At 33.6% G+C, this 24,874-nt stretch overlaps 1 protein-coding gene across 1 annotated transcript; it reads left to right on the plus strand.

The window, feature by feature from the left end:
• The first annotated feature begins 6,045 nt into the window (after positions 1-6,045).
• LOC141664451 (putative Histone-lysine N-methyltransferase ATXR5) lies at positions 6,046-13,130 on the plus strand. Its single transcript, XM_074470406.1, has 5 exons — positions 6,046-6,181; positions 12,114-12,328; positions 12,458-12,558; positions 12,647-12,868; positions 12,971-13,130. Exons 1-5 carry the CDS (start codon positions 6,046-6,048, stop codon positions 13,128-13,130), a joined length of 834 nt encoding a protein of 277 aa, XP_074326507.1.
• The last annotated feature ends 11,744 nt before the right edge of the window (positions 13,131-24,874 follow it).

The following is a 24,874-nucleotide window of genomic DNA, read 5'->3' on the forward strand; positions in this document are numbered from 1 at the left end:
AAATCAAATGCAACAACCAACAAGCATGCATTGTTTCATTTCTCCATGATGCGCTTGAATCTCTTTTCTGGAGGTCCGATAAACAGTTCAGTCTCCACATCTGAATTCTCACTGGTTTCTGTTGTCGAGGTTACGTTTCCTCCATCTTCTGGTGATTCTTGTCGCGGTTGAACTTCATACTGAAAAATCAATAGTTATTATCATCACTACTAGAGAACTCCTTAGTATTGTAAAGTACTAAATAATAATCTGAGATAACAAGTAAATGATACTCTGAATAAAACACTACAATTGGGATTAATAATGAAGAAGAGTACACAGCTTATTTAAAGAGACCAGCTGAAACGCAAACTCTTTCCACGAAGCCTACTGAAACGCAACAACCTTAATCTACTACTCCTACTACAACGCTTAGTTGATTTATTCAAACATAATAAAAACAGATAAACAGATGAAACCTGTTTAGATAATATCCCCAACATGCTCCCCCTTAGTCTAAACATGTTTCAGATTTTTGACTCCAAGCAAATTCCTCATTTTCTCGAACTTGGCTGCAGACAGTGCTTTAGTTAATATATCAGCGCGTTGTTCATCCGTTTTAACATGCTTGATCACGATCAGCCCCTGCTCTACATAATCTCTTATGAAGTGATAACGCACATCAATGTGCTTACTTCTTCCATGGAAAACCGGATTTCTTGCTAGATCAATGGCAGATTTATTGCCAATGTATAAGACAACGGGACCTGATTTAATGCCTGTAATCTGACTGAGAACTCTTTGTAACCATATTCCTTGACAAGCAGCGGTTGTAGCTGCCATAAATTCAGCCTCGCACGAAGAAAGGGCAACGCAGCGCTGCTTCTGCGAAACCCAAGAAATTAGGCTCTCATCAAGATAAAATGCCATGCCGCTTGTACTTCTTCTGTCCTCCATACTTCCAGCCAAGTCACTGTCAGAAAAACCAGATAAAATATAGTTACCTCGTCCCTTTGTGTACACCAAACCATAGTGCAGAGTTCCTTTGATATATCGACATATCCTCTTGATAGCGTTCAAATGCAGCACAGTAGGCCTCTCCATATAGCGACTAACAATCCCAACAGCATAAGCTATGTCAGGTCGAGTATAGACCAAATAGCGCAAGCCTCCTACAAGACTCTTATAATCAGTTGAGTTCACTGCTTCACCAGTTTGGTCGGCATCAATCTGCAGCTTGAAATCCATGGGATAAGTGACAGATTTACATTCGCTCAGGCCTGCCCTTTGAAGCACCTTTTTAGCATATGATGTTTGCTTTATCTCAATAAACCCCTGTCCTTGATCAACCTCCAAACCCAAATAGTATGACAACCGTCCAAGATCAGTCATGTCAAATTCTCTACTCATTTCCCCCTTGAATTTGACAATGAGTGAAGTACTAGTACCTGTAATAATTAAATCATCAACATAGACTCCGACAATCAAAGAATCAGTGCCATCCTTTCGAGTATACACAGCATGCTCATAAGGACATTTTTCAAAGCCCAAATTCATTAAACACTTGTTAAGTTGAGAGTACCACGCTCGAGGTGCCTGGCGTAAGCCATATAATGCTTTCAACAGTTTGTAAACCTTGTCTTCTTGCCCTTTTTTCACGTACCCTTTTGGTTGTGACACATAGACTTCTTCAAGTAGGACTCCATTCAAGAATGCAGACTTAACATCGAGATGATGCACCTCCCATGCATTCTTAGCTGCCAAAGCCAGGAGCAATCGAACTATTTCCAGCCTTGTTACCGGGGCAAAAACTTCCTCGTAATCGATGCCAAGTCTCTGTACATAACCCTTAGCCACCAAGCGTGCTTTATGCTTGATTACGTTTCCATTTGTGTCTTTTTTCAGCTTAAACACCCATTTTAAGCCTATCGCCTTGTGACCCTTTGGAAGATCAGTGAGTTTCCATGTCTGATTCTTCTCTATTGTAGCAATTTCTGTATCCATTGCCACTTTCCAGTCCTCCTCTTGAACAGCTTGTTCGAAGTTCACTGGTTCATCAATACCAGATAATAGTAGCTCATCTTCTAACTCCACTATGTCAGTGGTGTTGTAAATGTCAGAAAGGCGTCTAAAACGTCGTGGTTCGCTGTCAGTGTCACTTGACATACCAGACATAGTACTTTCTGTGGTGTCTACATTTGATGATGAAGATGCAGAAACACTTTGAGTAGCTGGTGTCATGGGAGATGCTGGACTTTCAATCCCAGAATTTTCTGGTGAGTCTGGTGTGGCCTGTGCCTCTGATGTAAAAACATCGAATGTAAATTGCCCTCCTGCTGTCTGAGTGTTACATTCCTCTGACTCATTCCAGAACCATCCTTTTGCCTCGTTGAATGTAACATCTCTGCTTACGTGTATACGCCCTGAATCTGGGTTGTACAACCGATAAGCCTTGGTTCCTGGCTCACGACCAAAATGAACCAAAAGTTTACTTCGATCATCAAGTTTCTTTGTAAACACAGCTGGCACTTTCATGTATGAGAGACATCCAAACACCCTCAGAGAATCAACAGATGGTTTTTCCCCATACCAGGCCTGATATGGAGTAATATTTGAAAGTGCTCGTGTGGGGAGTTTATTCAAAATATAGACTGCATGTGTGACAGCTTCACCCCAGAATTTTGCAGGCACTTTTCTTTCTTTTAACAAGCTTCGAGCCATGGCAACAACGGTACGATTACGGCGCTCTACAACACCATTTTGTTGTGGTGTGTAGGGCGCGGTATAGTGTCTCAAAATACCCGCTTCTTCACAAAAGGACGTAAAATCTTTAGAGCAAAATTCCCCTCCACGATCAGTACGGAACACCTGTATCTTCTCCTTTGTTGCATTTTCAACAAGATTTTTAAATTTCTTGAAACAAGCCAGTGCGTCAGTTTTAGACTTAAGCATATATGTCCACATCATACGAGAGTAATCGTCGACTAATAACAAGAAAAAACGATTACCAGCAGGGGTAGGGGGTGAGATAGGTCCGCAAAGGTCTCCATGTATCAATTCTAATGCACCTTTAGCAATAAAATTTGAATGAACAGGGAATGGCTTACGTGATTGTTTAGACATGAGGCACCCGCTGCAAAGTTCTTTTGGTTGATTGAGTGAAGGCAGCCCACACACCATATGATTGTTTGACATTAGTTGCATCGCCTTGAAGTTAACATGTCCGAGACGTGAATGCCACAGCCACGTATTTTCTTCTCCTTTTGTCAGCAAACACGTTTCTTTAATATCTTCAATATGGATCTTGTAGAGACGATTTGCAGAACGTCTCACGTGCATAAGAAGTCTTCCACAGCTATCATAGACATACAAACTGTCCCCGTTCAGTACCACCCTGTTTCCTTCTTCAGAGAGTTGACCCAGACTTATAATATTACTTTGCAACGTTGGTATATAATATACTCCATGTAAGACTCTAGTTTCACCATTCTTGCAGGCAATCCTGATTGTGCCTTTTCCTTCAATATTAACAAAAGATCCATCTCCAAACTTCACCCTGCCTTTCATTGTCTTGTCCAAACTCTCAAATTTTTCACGTCTCCCGGTCATGTGATTGCTTGCTCCGTTATCTAAATACCAAGTATCCCCTGTCACAGTTCTGGTTGAGTCAGCACCTTCAGATAGAAGTATCACTCCATCTACACTCTCCTCATATTTAACCATCAAGAGTGCAGGTTCATCGTCATGTGTCTGGGTTAAATTTGCTTCACCCCGTTGCAATCTGTTTCTCCTTGATTTTCTACATTCAGCTGCGAAATGTCCATAGCCACCACAATTAAAGTACTTTACTTTACTCCTGTCAAACCTGCCACGACCACCTTGATTGTCCCTTTCTCTATGATCATTTCCAAACTGCTGACCGCTTCGACTGGATTTTTTCAACCATTCTTCATGTGTGAGCAAGAGCTTTCCTCCACTGTCACTCTCACGTTTCGACCATTCCTCCTCAGTCAATAAGAGTTGTTGTCCCTCCTTGCTATCCACTTGACCAGATATTCGTTCCTCATGTGCTTTTAGAGAACCGATTACCTCTTCAACTGACATTTTCTCGAGATCTCCAAATTGTTCGATAGCTGAAGCAATTTGCAGAAATTTCGATGGCACTGCCCTTAGCAATTTCTTTACAACATACTCTTCTCCAATTGTCTCTCCAAGTGCCCTGATATTCGCTACCAGACCATTTAATTTCATGCAGAAATCATCTAAATTCTCAGAATCTTTCATATTTAAAGACTCAAACTCAGATTTAAGAGTTTGAGCTTTAGCTTTCTTAACCTTCTCAGCACCCAACGAAACCGTCTTAATCGCCTCCCATGCTTCTTTTGCGGTTTTCCGTTCTGCGAGTGTCAACAGCAAATCTTCTGAAATACCTTGATAAATCATGGCCAAAGCTCGTTTGTCTACCTTGTCGTCCACATTGGCCTTTGGGTCTTTAGGGTCAATTGCTTCCCACACGTTATGTGCTTGCATGAAAACTCTCATTTTCATCGCCCACGCAGTATAGTTAGTCTTTGTTAACATAGGATAACTCAGACCTAGCTGCCCCTGCCCTTCTTTACTCTTACTTGACTCTGCCATTCCGTTTGACACAGGGTACTAATTGGGATAAAATAGCTCTGATACCAGATGTAAGTACTAAATAATAATCTGAGATAACAAGTAAATGATACTCTGAATAAAATACTACAATTGGGATTAATAATGAAGAAGAGTACACAGCTTATTTAAAGAGACCAGCTGAAACGCAAACTCTTTCCACGAAGCCTACTGAAACGCAACAACCTTAATCTACTACTCCTACTACAACGCTTAGTTGATTTATTCAAACATAATAAAAACAGATAAACAGATGAAACATGTTTAGATAATATCCCCAACAGTTTTTTCCTCTAGGTCACGTTAAACCCTTTAATGAATAATTACGCTGATCTTTTACCCAAACTACAGAAACCTTATAAGAATATAAGTAAGAGCTCGGCAATGGTTTTCTGAATAACAAGTAGTAGTTTTATTATCTAGAATTTTACAATCTCTAGCCAGTATTCTGCTTCTAATATTCAGCAAGGGATCTTGTTTTGCTGCTATTGTGATAAAAACAGATGAGGTTATCCTTGCAAGAACTGATTTGCAGACATTAGTTTGGTATAGAAATACTAGATACAGAGTTCTGCATCAAAATTGGTATGTACCTGTTCCTTTAACAGTCTGCTTGAGATATGTCAATTTAAAATCTTATCAATACCCTAAGCAGGGGGGGCAAGAAAATATTTTCTATTAGTCGTAGCAGATTAAATTGCAAGCGCCTTAGATAGTAACACAAGTTCTTTCGAATATATAGATAGATGCGACTAACCATAAGTCATTAGAAACATTTTCTATTCATATATTCTATTTTTTTCTAATAGTATCAATTTTCCATGAATATGTTATATGCATCCTCATTGACAATACGCAAGTAACCCGAGGATCAAAAAATTAAAAGTTACAAAGAGCATGTGCACCTTGTAATACGTAGTTAAGACCGTTTAAGGAGGATGTATCTGCAACTTCAGCTATATGGTTAAGCTTCCTTTGCAATACTCGTTCTTTGTCTGAAACTCCAACCTGATCAGCAAAGCAGTTAGAAAAACAAGCATACATATCATTATCAAATATTTTACAAGCTATCCCTCTCCAGGATTAAAAGCAATCATAATTATTATTTTATCAGCAAAGCACATAGAAAAGCAAGCATACATAATTATTAAATATTTTACAAACTATCTCTCTCCAAGATTAGTCAAGGTGCGCGTAAACTAGAACTAGTGTCCCTGGGACACCCACCTGCTTACTAAAAAAAATGTTCAAACTAGATTTGCATTTGACCTGGAAACAACAGAACAAAGTTCCTATAGTGTGGACAGGTGGCGCATCATCGTCCCAGGCATCAACAACCATTGCTACCATTGCACCAACAGCATAAATGTACACTATCCACGGATTATAATTCTTTCTAATACAGTGAAAATGGCAAGACTAGTGGCAATTGCAAGTACAAGTGTTGTCTTTGGCTTCTTCTTCGTTGTCTTTTTCCTTCATGTTGGCTTCATCTTCTTTTTCGTACTTAATGTTGCAATTGCATTGTGTGCAATTAGAATCACAAGTACATTTAAATATTATGTGCCTTGATTCGGGATAACAGATGTTAATTTTTTCTTAAGTCGGCCTTGATTAAAATAAATAATATATTAGGTTCTATGGAGTCCAGTGTTTCATTGGAGTCCGTGGAGTCCTTGTGCAACTAAAATGTAGCTTAAATTATTGCAAAACATATCATTTTTCCAATGATATTCTACAAATATCACAATTTTATTGAAAATCTTGCAGATTGCACATATTTTACAAGTCTAACGTAGCAAAATATATTATTCTACAAAACATGTTTACTTTGCACAAAATAAAAAGTAATGATATTTGTGAAACATGTTTTGCAAGATAACAGGTTTTAGATAATATTTTATTTGCAGAACATAGATGGACTTTATAAGGTGAACTCCATGCAACTTTACTCTATAAGTGACTCATAATTTAACAATATTCCGTCACTAGTCAACTGTTTTTATATTTTAAAGCATTTTTAATCACATATTAAAAGATAGATGCACTCGTTATACTTTACTACCCTATAACTAGTACAATTCTTGTTTGTTAAAATGATTATTATTTTATTATTTTTATTTTAAATATCATATATATTGTAGACATAGATGAAATATAATTATATGAATCCATTATATTAATGAAATTCAAGTAATTATATATAATTTATTTTATTAAATAAAAAAAAATCATAATGAAGCTCTCTTTTCTTCTTTTTTTTTTAAAAAAAATATTTTAAATATTCCCAATCTCATTGATTAATTTATAAAATTCATACAAGATTGTGTAGTTAAATCGATTAAATTTTGATCACTGGGACGATAGTAGTTTTAAAATTATCAAAGATTAATTTTTTAATTTCCAATCAAAAATCAACCAGAAATAGATTTATTTTATTTTTATTATATATAATTACAAATTTTAATTACCAAAATTAAATCAAAGTTGCACAATTTTTTAATTTAAAAAATCATTGAACTTTAATTAAAGAGTTTAGAGTAATTTTACAGTAGGAATCATAATAAAATCACACTTATCAAAAATTATTTTAAAGTAAAATTAAATTTAAAATTATTTTTTTTCCAAATTTTAATTGTTAAACTTTTTAGAATCCCATACAGTCTATCCAAGGTGCATTCCTTGTAATCTTGAGAGTTTCTTAGTAAGATTGACATATATTTCCATTTCTTTGGTACAGATCTGAGGAATTTGAGTTTGAGTCCTTTGTTTAATGGACTCTTCCATGCAACTTTAGAGTATTCAGCAGTTTTTGAAATCTACTGAAAATGTTAGTGAGTGACTCACTTTCTTCACTATGAAAATGCTCATATTGCTGAATTAACAGTTGCATTTTATTTTTCCTTACTTGCTCAGTTCTATCACATATGACCTGAATAGTATCCGAGACCACTGTAGCAGTTTTATAGTTTATGATGTTGTCAAACATGTCACCATCAACACCATTAAACAAAATATTCATGACCTTCTTATCCTTATGAACTTGTTTAATATCTGGATCAGACCATTCTGCTCTAGGCTTTGGGATGGATGGCTTATTTACTATAGTAGCTATCATAGGGACATGTGGGCCTTTCTCAATGCAGTCCACATATTCTTAATCTTGAGAGAGTAGATGCAGATGCATCTTCACCTTCTAATGGTGATAGGTGTCTTTATCCAGAAATGGAATTTTTACTCCTACATCCTCTTGTTAGTTATTGTGATCTTTAAACTCTTTGTTCTTCAAGAGCTTACTCTGATACCAATTGTTATTCCCTAACAATCTAGCAAAGAATTAGAGAAAGGGGGGTTGAATGTAATTCTGGCTACTTTTTCAATTTTAAGAACAGTTTTACTGTGAATATATAAATGTGTTTGATTTGGCTATGGTGCGGAATGAAAGTATGGATGAAATCAAAACACAAAGTAATTAAATACAAGTCTTTCAAAACTTTCTGGTGGATTGAACTTTTCCATCAGAGATATATATTAATATCATGGTCGTATCTATATAATCTGGCTTGTTACTTTTCATGTCATTTATACTAGTTGATTTTTACCTACAACTATTGAAGGAAATAATGGAAACTAAACATAGTCTCTAGTCGTTAGTCCACCTTTTGAAGAAATCTATCTATTAATAAAATTAGATGTTGAAGAAATCTATCAAATTGTTGAATTGGGGTTGCCGGAAAGTGCCCGAAATCCGGCTAGATTTTTTTAAACCTGGAAATACAAACTTACGACGGTTGTTCATCACATATTTCGTCGTAAATAGGCCCTAATTCCTAAAATATGACATTTTTTCTGTCAGAAATTTCTAACTTATGACGCATTTTTCTGTCATAAAATTATGTTTTATCTTATTAAAAGTGAGTTCCATAAAGTAATATCCGACATTTTTTCCGTCGTAAGTACATAACTTACGACGTTATTTTTCGTCGTATTGATTATGTGGGCCCCTACTTCCTAACTTGCGACGCGATTTTATCTTGTGACGAAAAAACGAACTTACTACTCGACCAAAAACGATGATTTTTTCCTTTATAAATGGCTCAATTATGACGATTTCAGTTCAAAAAAACTGTAGTAAATGGCCAGATTTGTTGTAGTATATCAGGTACAAGCTTTTAGATATTCTTTAAAACTTGGATATTGTGTCATTCTATTGTGTAAAATATGTACATCTTAAATGCCTTTGATGTGGTGTTACATAGTACCAAGTTTTGTGGTTTTCATTTATAGACGCCGGCCACGGTTTAAGTTGGGATACACCAAATATAGAGATGCTGGTTGATTTTTTGAATTATTATCAAAACTGGGATCCTTCCTACACAAGGCAGAGGACATTGCATAGCTGCTACACATGTTTCGTCCCAAACGACGTACCAGCTTAAAAATTTGGATTCTTAGTTTTCTTACAACTTGTATCATATGTCCTACGCTAGAGTGTACTGATGATGATAGATGTATCGGTTGAATGATAATTAGTTGAATGTATTTTCTAAATTGTGCAATGGACATATATTTTATGACTCCAAGGTTTTTAATTTTGTTAATGCATCAATTTTCTTATAACAAAATGGATGTCTAATAATTCAATATACATCATTTTTACTGTGAAAAAGCTTATATAAAAGAATAAAATATACATCACTTTTGTTGTGTTAAAAATGATGTCAAAAAGTACAATATACATTAGTTTCTCTGTGTTGAAATCGAAGTCTAAAAATTGATAGACATCACTGTTTTGAAGGAAATATATGTCTAATGGGCTGAAAGACATCGATGTATGGCCGATGTCTACAATAGACATCACCGACATCAATATCTGTTGCAAAACAACATAGACATCGCCGAAAATCGATGTCTATGGACATTTTTCTTGTAGTATATTGATTCATAGCAATTTTTATGGATCTTGTTCATTTAATTTATATAGGGGAGATGATGGGATGAGATTATCATTAAAGATACATCTTATAAAGCACATTCCTATGATGGGGGTAAGTGGTGTAGGAAATGTAACAGGTACACTGGAATAGTGGACAATGTGCCACGGAGAAATTCATGTTTAATTGCTACTTGCAATATTATGATCAAACAACATTTCTTTCATGCTACTTTTATAGGCCAATTTTTTTGCTTTTCTTTAACTCACTTACTAGCTCGATTTTACTTTTTTTAGCGGAATTTGATTTTAGTTTAATGTTTTCTCAATGGATCAATGAAGTATTTCTAAAAAAATTGCATGCAAGTTGTCAATGAAATGAAGGAATTAAGAATTCTAAGACTTTTGAATAAAGAACTTACATATCTTAAAACAATCCAAAAAAATTCAAAAAATACAGTGACCACTTTTTATTTGGGGGATTGAAGTTGGTAAATAAGCTCACTTTCATAATTTTATTCTTTTGATAACTTAATTAAATACTTACCTTTGATTTTTCAATAATGAAATTGTTGACTTTGTTTTATTATTGGTAATCTTGTAATTTAAATGTGAATTGGAGTTTAAATTTTACATCATTTTGAAAAAAAAGACTTTTTGAGAAAAAAAACTCGTACCTTCACCTACTAAATTAAATATTATTTACTTGAAAATAGTTAATTTTTTGAAACACGTAAATTTATGATGATATATAGAGGGTGTGCATATTGTGTATTGAGATTGCTAAATTTGATCTTTAAGGAAGAAATAAAAATGATAGAATAAATGATAAATTTGCTTCACACATATCATTTTTTGGAATAACAATTCAATTAAAATAATAATTGACAAAATATATTTAATATTATCAAGTATTACAAAATATTGTAGAATTATTATTAAAACTACAATGATATATGTTGAAAAAAAAAATAATGTATATATTACTGAAATATATATTGATAACGGCTATATTGGTAACGGCTATATTGATAACCGCTAAACCCTAGCTCCTAGAAAACTCAGCCCCTAGAGCCCCTAGAAAACTCTGCCCTGTATTGTATCTATAAATCCCTTTTCACAAGCCCTCTCCCGATCAACATCTTCCATTACAAAAATCCCCAATTACAAAACACAAGCTCACACATTTTACAACAGATCTGAAGATGTCTTCATTCAACACACCTATAGCTTCCCAACCCAACTACCCCCCACATTCTCAACCCAACCACCTCCCACAGTTTCCACCTAAGAAGGTCCCGCGTGTGCACAAGTTTAGGTCACTGGCCCATTTATATCAGGCCACAAAACAAGTTAATATACCAGTCGATTCTCGGCCCCATCTTCCCAACATCTCCGGCCCCCCAGTCCACCCAAAAGAGAAATATATAGAAGATCTCCTGAAGGGCAACCATAGTTGTTGTGGCTCCACATATTTATTATAATGAGCTCACATGTAAGATATGTGGATTTGGGGACAAAGAGGACCAAATATTGATATGTGATGATTGTGATAATGGGTTTCATATGAAGTGTCTGAGACCGGCTGTTCTTGAAATTCCCCCTGAAAACTGGTATTGTGATGGTTGCCGCAGTAAGCACCCAGAAGGTATCTGTCACTCTACTTCATTACATTGTATGTTTGTGGGCGTCCTAATAAAATTAATATCTAAGTTTTAGTGGCACGGATCTGAAATACAAGTTAGTAATAATTGTTGTGACCTAAGTGTTGATTTGAGATTACAATTGTTACAATTGTTAATAATCCACTGGTTGTAGAACTTGTGTAACTTTAAAAATCAAAGTAAGGTAAATAGGAAAAATGTGGTCCTGAAATTTTTTTTATTTAATTTTACAATTTGGATTTCTTTTTAAATTTGATTTGATTATATTGGAGAATCAACCAGAGATGGATCTAGTAAATCAAGGAAGATGTATTTTGGGATTATAGCTAACTACATTTCACCCGAAGGTAAGATTTTATTATTTTTAAATCAAGTTATTGATCATTTTTGGAATTGTGTACATATATGTATATATGTTGTTAATCTATTTTTATTGTTATTTAGTACATGAAGTGTTTTAATTTTAATTTTAATTTTGCTAATTTCCATATTATGTGACATAATTTTGCATTTTATCAATAGCATATTGTTTTATTAGTACTAATATTGTCAAAAGCAAAAACAGACCATAAATCCCCCTAACTTCTTTGTAGCAGGTAGGGGCCTATTTCTCAAAGTTGTGTACATTATTTAAACTAAGTAGGTACAACTAAAGATGTGCTAATTTTTCACATATACATTAAAAAAAATTGTTTTTTTACAAATGTAAATAATTGACATTTATCTTACTTGAGCTTTATTTAAAATGTATTTAAAAATATAAACATGATTCATAATATTTTTTCTACTTATAGTTGTATTATAAATTACTTAGTTGTATTATGAATTATTGTCATGACCTCATATTTTGATAGCTATCTTATATATTGTTGATATTTTAGTTCCTCAAAAAAGGCGTAAACGTTTGCCAAAAAAATCTACAAAATTTCTTCCGTACGTTCCAGCAAATGATGTTGAGAGTAGGAACAGACAAATGGATTCTCTACGTTTTGCTCTGCAGAGTAAGAACGTAGCATTTAGTGATAAACTGACATACTCACATGACATGGCTCCTAAATCTGCTAATCAATCCAAGTATGAGGCAGATGACATCCAGGTATATATATTTTAAATTTTAATTATAGGAGCACAACTCGTTTCCTTTGTTAAGTAATGTTCTTTTCTTTTCGAATTTATCTTAATTGAATGCACATTGTATTTAATGTTATATTTCTTATTTGGTTAGGAACTATCTACCGAAGATTACATAACAATAAAGAAATGTAAAGCAATGATGAAAGGAGGAAAATGTCCTCCTCTTAAAGTTGTTTTTGATGAAGTGGAAGGGTATAAAACATATTTGATAGATTAATTGGGTTTTGTTATTAATTATACAGATACAATGTATATTAATTATGCATTTTTGCATTTCCAGGTACAAAGTTGAAGCAGATGGTCCAATCAAAGCCATGACTTTTCTTGCTGAGTATACAGGAGATGTAGATTTTGTCAGGAATCGGAGAGATGATGAGAATTTTGATAGCTTTATGACCCTCCTTACTTACAGAGACTCAGAAGAAGAAGATGGTCTCTTTATTTGCCCGGACAAGCGGGGAAATATAGCTCGCTTCATCAGTGGCATTAACAACCATTCTGCGTAAGTATTTATGTGGTTCATACCCTTTAATTCTATATTTTTCGTTGTCTAAAAAATATGGATACCCATACCAAAATATTGACTAGTGCTGTAAAAATACAGGGAGGGAAGAAAGAAGAAAAACCTCAAATCTGTGAGGTACAATGTTCGTGGTAAATGTCATGTTTATCTTGTCGCTCTTCGTAATATAAAAAAGGGAGAACGACTTTGTTTCGATTATAATAGACAAGATAGTGGATATGATACACAACATTTTATTTAGGAGGCATCCTAGGAATGAACATTTTTTTACCAATGTACTCATTCTTCATATTTGTTATTTTGTTATATATTTTAGTAAGGCTAAATGACTTATAATACATGTAGTTGTTGATATGTAGTTTCAGATTAATGACTTATAATAGCTACAAATTTTAGTTTCCGCAATGAATAGAATAAATTTGTAACAACTAAATTAAGAGATTACATAATATATTTTGAAACCACGGTATTGTATAAGTCACATATAAAGCATTAAGAAAGTGCCACAACCTCTCCAGCATTACACACATGTAACCTACATCCGGGAGCTAATCCACAGTTTCCTTTTTCACAACCATGAAGAAACAACAAGAAATTATTTTTTAGAAAAATTCTAATTTTATTCTCTAACCCCTAAATCTCACATTCTAATCAACTTCTATAAATTTGTTTTCTCCAAACATAGAATTATGTTCCTTCCTCTTGCAAGTTTATATATTTATATATATATTCTTGTTCATTTGACACATAAAATCACAAATTTTTGAAGATCAGTTTTATGCACAGGGGCAAGTTTACTCACAAAAGTACTTAACATGTTTCATATTGTATTAAATAAGTGATAAATTTGACACTGAATCAAACTTTGTGAGCTCCTTTATAAGTTTGATACCATATTAAGTAAAGAACTCATTTTAAAACTATAAAGTGTTAAAATTAGAAGGCCTAATAAAAATGAATTTATATTACAGTCTAACAATGGTAAGTGTTCATGTAGTTTTCATAGTCCATTGGTGTAGCACCTGCCTATAACTTCCAAGAAAATTACTAATCAAATTTTATTATAATAAAGAGCAACTTCAACAAATTTCTAAAACTTTATATAAAATATATATATATATATAGTCCTCTAAGATACAAAACTTGTCTCATTCCAAGCAATATCTCGTTTCCTACGTCCTAACTTATTTTTTAATAATCAAATTTACTTATGAATTGGGAGAGAGAGAAATGAAGCTATCAAAAAGTAAAAAGTAAGTGATATGTACTAGTTAGGGAAGATATCACACTACAATAAACACACAATACAAGAAATATGGCTTTTTTTGACCAGCTTATTTCGACCAACTCAAAATAATGACAAGAAATGACCGTGCAGAAATATCGGCGATCAGTATATGTGTATTACCGACCGCTTATTCTGACCACGGTCAAAGATTGTCAAATATTTTTTACTCTTGCTCGTGTGGTGTCTAGATCAAACAAAATTCTGATCAAGTAAATTGAATGTTGTTCGGTCGATAAATGTAAAAGTCAAACCTTGTTGAATAACCGTTAAATTGATCTACACATCAGCTAACTTCGACCAGTATACCAATCGGGTGTTGGTCGGTTTTTCTCCGGTGAAAAAGATGATCTCTAATTTTCTCTGCAGTTATGAGAAAATGAAATATTTATGTTTTTTGACCGATTATGGTTATATATACATGCATATGATCTATTTACTTATAGTTTATATCATCTTTTGATTTTTTTTTCAAAATTTATAAGTTAATCTTGAGGTATATTACATACACACACATATATATATTGATGATGGTTATAAGTGTGTGTGTTTATGCGCGCATGTCTTTATGTATGAATATGGAGTATATATATGATCTAACATATTTTGTTTGTATTTTTTATAAATGTAGGCATGGATGCGAAAGATCGTTTCTACAGGAAAGTCGTTTGGTAACTCACCGAAGCGAAGGAAAACTTATCGAAGCTTGAACAAAAGATGTAGGAGAAGAAGATCGAAAATCAACCAATTTATGAGATGCACAAGTGTGGGATCACGATGGAGGAATTTGAAGAGCAATTGAAGGTGATCGAGTATTTAAAGATGACTTACAGCCATATTAGAGAATGTTGAATGTTGTTTGTTTTTTGTTTTAATTATGTTAATTTATTCGGTGTAGGTATGAACTGCGATTTAAATTTTTTTGGATTGTAAATGATGAACAGTGGATTTAATTATTGATTTTTTATTTGAAATTAAAAAAATTTCATGATAGCTTTAAAACTATCGGGCAAATTTTTAAGACATGATATAACCAATACCGACCAACTATTACGACTGATCTACTTAATCATGACCGATTATGGCTTTTCTTGGGATTTATGCGAACAATGACCATATTCATCATATATCGATCGAACTCATACAATACGCCCGATATCAGCCAGTCATTTCTATTTTTTAATCTAACTTATCATCTGACTCTATACCAACCACATTCGTCGGTAATTACACAGACAAATTTACCGACTGAGGCAACAGTCGGTAATATTTATCTATTGCGACCAACTTTAGGACCAAACATGATTGCAATTAGACATATTAAAGTTTTCAACCAACCTATTTGATTGATTGGTGTGAGATATAATATTTTAATCACATGAAAGTTCGGAAAGTGACCAATGGGGTTGCTTTGGAGGTTTTTCAGTTATTTTTGCTCATAGTACTTCTTGACGTCATTTTTTGTATAATTTTAAGCTATTTACACACACACAAACATATATATATTTGTTATATATATATATTTGTGTGTATGTAGATCTTGTATTTTATGAATTATCAAATTTGTTGACGAACCTGAAGATTTGGAATTGTAAGTTTATTTTGTCCATGTAATTGTAAATTTCTTTGTATTTATGTGTAATATATTTATGTGTATGTGTAATAAATTTGTGTGTGTAATAAACTTATGTATGTTTGTGTAATAAATGTTTACGTGTAATTAGTTGATGAGTATATTTGTATTTGTGTGTATTATAATTGTGTGTGTAATGAATGTGTCTGTGAAATTGGTTGACGATGAGTATATTTGTATGTATAATAAATTTTTTACGTGTACTAAAATTTTGTACGAGTAATAATCTTATGTTTGTGAATTGATTAGACCAAAAAATATGTATATGTAGATGTCATCCATGCTTAATTGGGATTGGATTTCTCGATGTTCAGAAAATTGATTTATATCATCAAATGATGAATATAGGAAATGTGTCGATGCATTTATTGAATTTGCTAGTGTACATTGAATTAAGGGAGAAAAAATAAGGCGCCCATGTAATACATGTGAAAATGGTAATTTTTTCAAGTTTGATGGAGTGAGAAATCATTTCCTTATGGATGGTTTTTTGGAAACTTATAAAGTGTGGGAGGTACATGATGAAAAAAATTAGGAAGTCAAAGGAGGAAGCGTCATTGGACTATGAAAACTGAAAAAACTTTTGATATACATACATTATTATGAGATATTAGTGGGCCAAATAATAAGGATGGAAAAATAAAAGGTAGTAGTATGTTGATGAAGAAACGCTAAACTCAAGTTCTTCTCAAGTCTACAAGAATTTTATTGATGTTGGAGCTCCTATTTATCCCGGTAATATAAAAAAGTATGTGAAGATGACACTTATTAGTAAATTATTATATTTCAAAAATATGGCAAAATGCTGTGAATATGGCAAAATGCTGTGAATTATTGCATTGCTTTTCGATGTTCTTTCTAAGCATAATACATTGCCTCTTACATACTATAGTACAAGGACATTGATGAAGAAGCTAAGTTTGGGGTATGAAAAAATTGATACATTTAAAAATGATTTTATGTTATACTACGGGAATAATGTATCAACACTCGTTTGTGATATTTGTGGCGAAGATTGTTACAAAATTCAAAAGAAGAAAAATAGGTTTAATAAAATGATCTTCTTTACAGGCTCACACTCAGCTTAATAAAAATTATTTTCACAATTAATTTACAAGGCAACTCATATTTGTTATGTCAATTGAATCTATGAGATATCATTATATACATTTAACTTCCTAGTTCAAACTCAACCAGTAGAGCACGTTCAATCTCTTATTTGAATGCGGAGCTTGAATGCGGAGGTACCTCCACGGTTGACGAAATCGTTTGGGTTGTCCCCGTGGGTGTTCCTCCTTCAAGGACGCTGCTTGTTATCCGTGTTCTCGCAATGGTTGTTGTTGTGCTGTCCCACAGACGGCGCCAAATATTATGGATCAAAAACTAAAGTATAATAATTGCTGTATTTATTACTAAGGAACGTGAGCTTCGAGGCTCGATTTGACTGCTCTTGTGTTTCATGACTCAATCTGCCTTAGTACCTTACTGATTGCCAAATCAAATCAAAAAAACGTAGTTCTGATTTTTGGGGTGAGGCCCCTTATATAGATGTTGGGAGTCCTTGAATTAGACTTGGGTTAGGAGACTTGGTGGGCAAGTCTCAGAATTAGAATGGACTTTGGAGTTTTAGAAAGTAGGAAACTGATTCCATATCCTATCAGGTCCCTTGGGGGCTAATTTTCAAGGATTTATATCCTCATTGGGACTCATCTTGACAGGTGATTTATCCCTTATTAATTAATTTTATAATTAATTAATATTCAGGGTTTTGGACCCTTTCTAATTGGGCTTCGTTATTGGACCGTATCTGGTCTAATTAATTTTAACACCAATTATATTCCTAGGCTATTTTTGGCCCCTATCAAGGGTCTTGGGCCTCCTCTAATGTGCTTAACTGTCAAGCCAATGTTAATACAATTAATGTGATATTAATTACGTAATAAGAGTTTATTTTATTCCCTATCAATATACATATTATTTCAGAGACAAAACTGTTACATCGTTGAGTTAGTCTTTACCTTTTGAGATAGATAGCGCATGCGATAAATTTTAAAATTTCATTTTTCTGGTCATAAAATTAAGTGATCAGTTTGAAACCGCTTGGAGTTCGGTGACCAACATGATAAATGATATACTAGCCCTACTTAGTGACTCACTAGATTATTAACCCGATTTGAGAGTGATCTCTAGTATCACGATATTTACGGTTGAATTCTCAATTCTGTATACAAAATTCGGTATTATATATTAACTTTTTTTAATTGATGTTCGTGTAAATTTTGATTATAATTCTTAAAAGTTACAATGTCATTCAAAGTTGTTCGAATATAATTGAAAGAAAAAACCGAAAGGATTTCTAAAAAATACAACTTTTAGACAATAGTTTTTCCAAAAATATGAATAAAATAATTTTCAAAAACATAATTTTTAAAAATTTCATTTTTAAAAATATGATTTATAAGTTTTGCAATGTAAATTTGCAACTTCAATTTTATTTTCTTCAAAGTTAATTTTAGATTTGAATTGGATTTCAAATATAAAATCAACCTATACAACATAAATCAAATTTATTTAACAAAAAAATATAAAATAAAATGTCGATAAAACTGGATGTTAAAGGCTGAAAATTATATTTTAAAAATAATTATACTTAAAATAAGGTATTTTTGGAAAATGTTTAAAAATGACTCCATTTTCTAATTAAATTTTAAAATATTGTTATTGTGGTTACTCCCCTAAAATATTTATAGGCCAAGTAGATTACTAAATTAAGTTGAAAAATCTGACCACGCGTTTGCGTTTATGCCTCGTTTAGATATGCTGGATTTCCGGGTTAAAAACATGTTAGGATAATAAAAAGTGAAAAGTACGAGTGTGCATGTCGGTTTGTGCTCATTTTTCCGAAATAATGTTTTTGGTTCGGTTAACCGTTTGTTGGTTCATATTTTTTTTAAAAAAATTTTCTACCTAATTTTAATATGTTTACAAATTTAATAGTTATTAGCTTGAAAATATTATAGCATAAAAGAAAATATAATTTAAAATTCATTATAATAACACAATTTATATTTACAAAATGAGCTTATAATCAAATTTAAATTTTTAAAAAAACTATAGAAGACTGGTGGTGTTACTGTAAAAGAGGGTAGGGATTGACACTAAAGTGATAAAGTATTAAGAATTCTACACACGAGCTTCTATTTAAAAATCAATTTGTGTTCATCTATTATTTATATTAAATAATAATATTGCAGTTCAACGAACAAATTTAATTATGAATACTCTAATATATATTTATAAAATATTTATTTCAATTATTAATAATCATTTATTACTTCATAATTAATAATTATATTTATATCTACCTCATCATTATATAACATAATTTACTCATTTATAATTTTATTAATATTTATTAATACTTACATTATTATCTATGTCATATTTATTTCATCTGATCACTAATTTATAACATATTATTATATAATATAATTAAATCATTGTTAATTTCATTAATATTTATTAATACTTACATTATTATCTATGTCATATTTATTTCATCTTATAACTCATTTATAAGAATTTATTATTTGGTATGTATTTAACATGCATATTTATCTATAGCTCATTATCATTATCATATAGTGATTGTGTATATATGCATGTGTACATACATTAATACATACATATTAACATATATACTAATACTATTTTATTGAATAGTTTCATTATTATAATAGCTTTTACAAGTATGTTCGTACTCAATTTGCTGCTGCTATTAACTCTATTCGTTCAGATAATGCACCTGAATTTGCAGATGTTACTTGCACTCAATTTTACAAAACTTATGGAATTATTCATCAAAAATCTTGTGTAAATCGACCCTAGCAAAATGCCAAGGTTGAGAGAAAGCACATGCAAATTCTAGAGATTGCAAGATGTTTGAAATTTCAATGTGGACTTTCTTTGTCCTACTGGGGAGAGTTTGTGATGACTGCCACTTACTAATAAACAGACTACCCACACAAGCCTTAAATAACAAAATCCCATATGAAATACTTCACAAAGAGCCTACGTCATGTAACAATTTGAGAGCCTTTGGTTGTTTGATACTTGCGTCTAACCCAAGCCAAACTCATGATAAATTTGAACCGAGATCAGTACCTTGTGTGATAATTGGATACCATCCTAACCCGAAAGGCTACAAATTACTGAACTTGACAAATATGCAGATGTTTGTTACTCGAGATGCCATATTTCACGAGACTGTGTTTCCCTTAAATCCTACCTCACCCCAAACATATGTTCACCCTGTTCCTTGTATAATGCCACAACTGCCTAAATTGAAAGATACTAGTGATGATGACATATTTATCACTGAGACAGATGAAGCACCAGATATGACTGACAATGAGGAAACATCTCAGGACTCCCCAGTATTAAGAAGATCTACGAGAGTCACAAAAACACCTGCTTGGTTGGAAAACTTTGTTCATACAACACTACCAAATGCCAACATATCGTATGTTGCTGATCAAGTTGTCAATCCTCAATTCAATTATTTCTTGGCATCTCTATCCAACAACAATGATCCTGTAACATTCAATTAAGCAGTGCAAGAAGCACATTAGGTAGACGCTATGAACAGAGAGTTGTCAGCTCAGGAGGACAATGGAACGTGGGAAGTCACTACACTACCACCAAACAAGAAAGCCATTGGGTGCAAATGGTTGTTCAAAACTAAATTTAATCCAGACGGGACAGTTGAGAGGCATAGAGCTCGATGAACATTCAATTAAGCTTACTACAGTTAGAACATTACTAGATATGGCTGCAATGAATGACTGGATTGCTATTCAGATGGACGTCACAAATGTTTTTCTACACGGTGACCTTCTTGAGACTGTGTATATGAAATGTCCTATACATCAAGCTTCTACACCATAAAAACTGGTGTGCAAGCTTGTAAAATCTTTGTACGGTTTGAAGCAAAGTCCCCTACTCTGGTTCAATAAATTCTCACAAAATCTGATCACGCTAGGTTACTTACAATCAAAGACTGATTACAGTCTCTTCACAAACAGGAAGGAATTAAAAATCACCGTTGTGCTAGTATATGTAGACAATCTACTCATTTCTGGAAATTCCAATGAGGAAATCAACTCTCTCAAAACTCTGTTGTCAAAGTCATTTCACATGAAGGATCTGGGAAAAAGCTTCATCTTTTGTTGACAAAAAGAAAAGCCACATCATACGACTAAAATCATCGACTAAAAGTAAGAAGTACCTCTTTCCACATGGGGTCGGTGGAGAGATTGGTCCGCATAAGTCACCGTGGACCAGCTCTAACCCTTTGCTAGATGCATAGCTTGACTGAGAGGGAAACAAAGTCCGTGTTTGCTTCGCCATGAGACATCCCTTGCATACTTCAGTAGGTTGAAGCAATCTGGGTAAACCTACAACCATATCATTTTCCTTCATGCTGGACATTGCGTTAAAATTGACGTGGCCTAGGCGACAGTGCCATAGCCATGACTCTTCTTCCATCTTTATATTCTGTGTAAATAAGCAGGCACCTGGTGACTCTTCCAGCATAATTTTATACAGCCGATTCACAGACCTCTTAACTTTCATCAACGCCCTCCCATCTTTCTCATAAACCCACAATAGATCACCATGCATTACCACCTTGTTACCTTCTTCCGACATCTGTCCAAGACTTATAATATTGTTGCACAGGCATGGAATATAGAATACATTAGCAAATATTATTTCTTCTCCATTTTTACACTTAAAATGATTGACCCTTTCCCTTTTATATTCACGGTTGACCCGTCTCAAAACTTTACCTCACCTGTTATTCCTTCATCCAACGTCGAGAATTTTGTTTTATCTCCGGTCATATGATTACTAGCTCCATTGTCCAAGTACCATACTTGTGACGTTCTCTTCGCTATTGGGTTTGTCTCCAATCTCGGGATTATTTTCTCCTCGTTCAGCAACACCATTTGTGTCTTACTTTCATCTAGCTCAGACAGCAATAATGCAGGCTCGTCATCTTTGATTTCCACCAGATTTGCTTCAGACTTTTGATTTCTTTCTCGACGAGGCCTCCTGCAATCTGCAGCATAATGCCCCAGCATATTACAATTGAAACACGTCACAGTGCTTTTGTCTCGACTCATGCCTTTGAAACCACGACCACCTCGCCAATTGTTAGTCCCATCAGTGTTGCTTGTACGTTTTAGCCAGTCCTCCCGTGTGAGTAAAAGTTTAGTGTCATTTTTCTCACGCCTGGACCACTCCTCCTCTGTCAACAACAACTTACTCCCTGCTGTCTCATTCTGCCCTTTCAATCTTTCCTCATGAGCTTGAAGCGAACCAACGGTCTCTTCAACTGTCATTTTCTCTAAATCTCCAAACTGCTCGATTGTTGAAGCTATTTGGAGAAATCTGGACGGAACCGCTCGAAGCAATTTCTTAACAACATATGATTCGTGCATTTCCTCTCCTAAAGCTCGAATGGTAGACACCAGACCATTGAGCTTCATATAAAAGTCATCAAGTTGCTCACCATCATTCATCCGTAAAGTCTCGAACTCCGCCTTAAGTGTCTGCACTCTGGCCTTCTTTACACGATCAGCTCCCTGGCACATGACTTTAATGGCTTCCCACCCCTCTTTGGCTGTTTTCTTTTCAGCGATGGATAATAACATGTCTTCAGGTATGCCCTGATAAATCATGGCCAAGGCAATCTTGTCACTCTTCTCATCTTTGGGGTCAGGCGCTTCTATTGCATTCCATACTCCCTGGGCCCGCATAAACACTCTCATTTTTAATTCCCACACCGTGTAATTTCCCTTGGCCAACATTGGATAAGTTAGCCCAAAGATCCACCTTTGTTTTTCCCGTTATCCATCTTACAGTGCTGTCTCGAGAGTACTCTGAATATATGAGCTCTGATACCAAATGTAAAAACAGAACTATATATTTGAACTCTTTAACACAAGTAGATAAATCTGAAGAGCTTAATACGATACTTAGCTTCTTATTCAGCCAAAGAGATTACAAGAAGTACTTAAATAGAAACAAGAGTTGCTGGTTCCTAGAAAATAGCGACTACATTCCTACTCCTCATCTACTACTCCACGATCCTATAAAACACGAAACAAACACCTAACTAAGCCTTAGCTGCAGTCGTGACTTAACAGCTGATTTATTTAAATACAAACTTCAAAATACGAAAACCAAATTTAAATTAAAACCAACAAATAGTTATTGTTATGTTTAATACAAAGTTTTATTGTTATTATTTTGTTTATGCCGGCATACCAGGTGTAACGACTGACAAACTATATATATTGATAAGAAGATACAAATTGACTTACAGATAGACTGGAAAATTGGAAAGAGGATGCATTCTGCTGAATAAGAGCTTTAATCACCTCTGCGATAAATTGAAAAATCACAAATTAAATTGGCAGGACAAGTTGAGTATGTGAGGATGATCCAATACATATATGAATATGATATACAAAAACGAAAAAGTAAGTTTCAAAGAAAAATTAAAAGAATGATCAGAAAGGTAGAACTGTAGGTTTCGAAAGAGGTAAGCCTGATCGCAGTCTCCTGGAGATGAACCTTTCTAGAGAATAACATTCAAATAATGAAACATTAGACTTAGTTTTAGGCATTTGTACGCAGAGTTAGTCAACTAATAAATTTGGTTGACAAGACTATTATGTTCTTGATTTTCTACTACTAACTACTAATAATCCTCTTACTTCTCAGTATAGTACATTTTGTTTAATTATTAATGTGAATCTTAAGTACATGAACTTGAAGATCATAATTCTTTAATAATATTTACCAGCACTATAACAGCAAGCTCAACTATTGTTTCTTCTTAATAATTTCCTGCTGTATTTGTGTTGTTTTTACAAACATTCTCATGATCACCTATATTGCCGATGCTGATTTTCAAGCTTCTGATTTAAACTCTGATTCATAGTTCTTCTTCAGCTGATTCATCTTTAATAAAAAATATTGTGCGTGTCACTTCCTCAGATATCTGCTATCTCTAGACTTCTTTTTATGCTAGGTTTCCAACTGACTCGAAGCTTAGATTATTAGGGAAAATTATACGCAGTAAGGGGGTAGAGGTCATGGATAGGCAACAAGATGCTTTAAAATCTAATGGAGCTTCCACACAATAAGGCAGTTAATGGCAAAAATGGATATATAAGAACATTATCAAATGCACTACCTAATAAGGATAGGTGTTCATCATGATTAAGGAAAGATCTTCTATAGCTACACCTAAAGTGTGTTCAACAAATGCATTTCTTGATGGTGATTTACTTGATGAGGTTTACATGTTTTTTCCTCTAGGTCACCTTAAACCCTTTAATGAATAATTACGCTGATCTTTTACCCAAACTACAGAAACCTTATAAGAATATAAGTAAGATCTCGGCAATGGTTTTCTGAATAACAAGTAGTAGTTTTATTATCTAGAATTTTACAATCTCTAGCCAGTATTCTGCTTCTAATATTCAGCAAGGGATCTTGTTTTGCTGCTATTGTGATAAAAACAGATGAGGTTAGCCTTGCAAGAACTGATTTGCAGACATTAGTTTGGTATAGAAATACTAGATACAGAGTTCTGCATCAAAATTGGTATGTACCTGTTCCTTTAACAGTCTGCTTGAGATATGTCAATTTAAAATCTTATCAATACCCTAAGCAGGGGGGGCAAGAAAATATTTTCTATTAGTCATAACAGATTAAATTGCAAGCGCCTTAGATAGTAACACAAGTTCTTTCTAATATATAGATAGATGCAACTAACCATAAGTCATTAGAAACATTTTCTATTCATATATTCTATTTTTTTCTAATAGTATCAATTTTCCATGAATATGTTATATGCATCCTCATTGACAATACGCATGTAACCCGAGGATCAAAAAATTAAAAGTTACAAAGAGCATGTGCACCTTGTAATACGTAGTTAAGACCGTTTAAGGAGGATGTATCTGCAACTTCAGCTATATGGTTAAGCTTC

This window comes from Apium graveolens, chromosome 6, assembly GCF_009905375.1.
Source record: "Apium graveolens cultivar Ventura chromosome 6, ASM990537v1, whole genome shotgun sequence".
Classification (NCBI taxonomy): Eukaryota; Viridiplantae; Streptophyta; class Magnoliopsida; order Apiales; family Apiaceae; genus Apium; species Apium graveolens.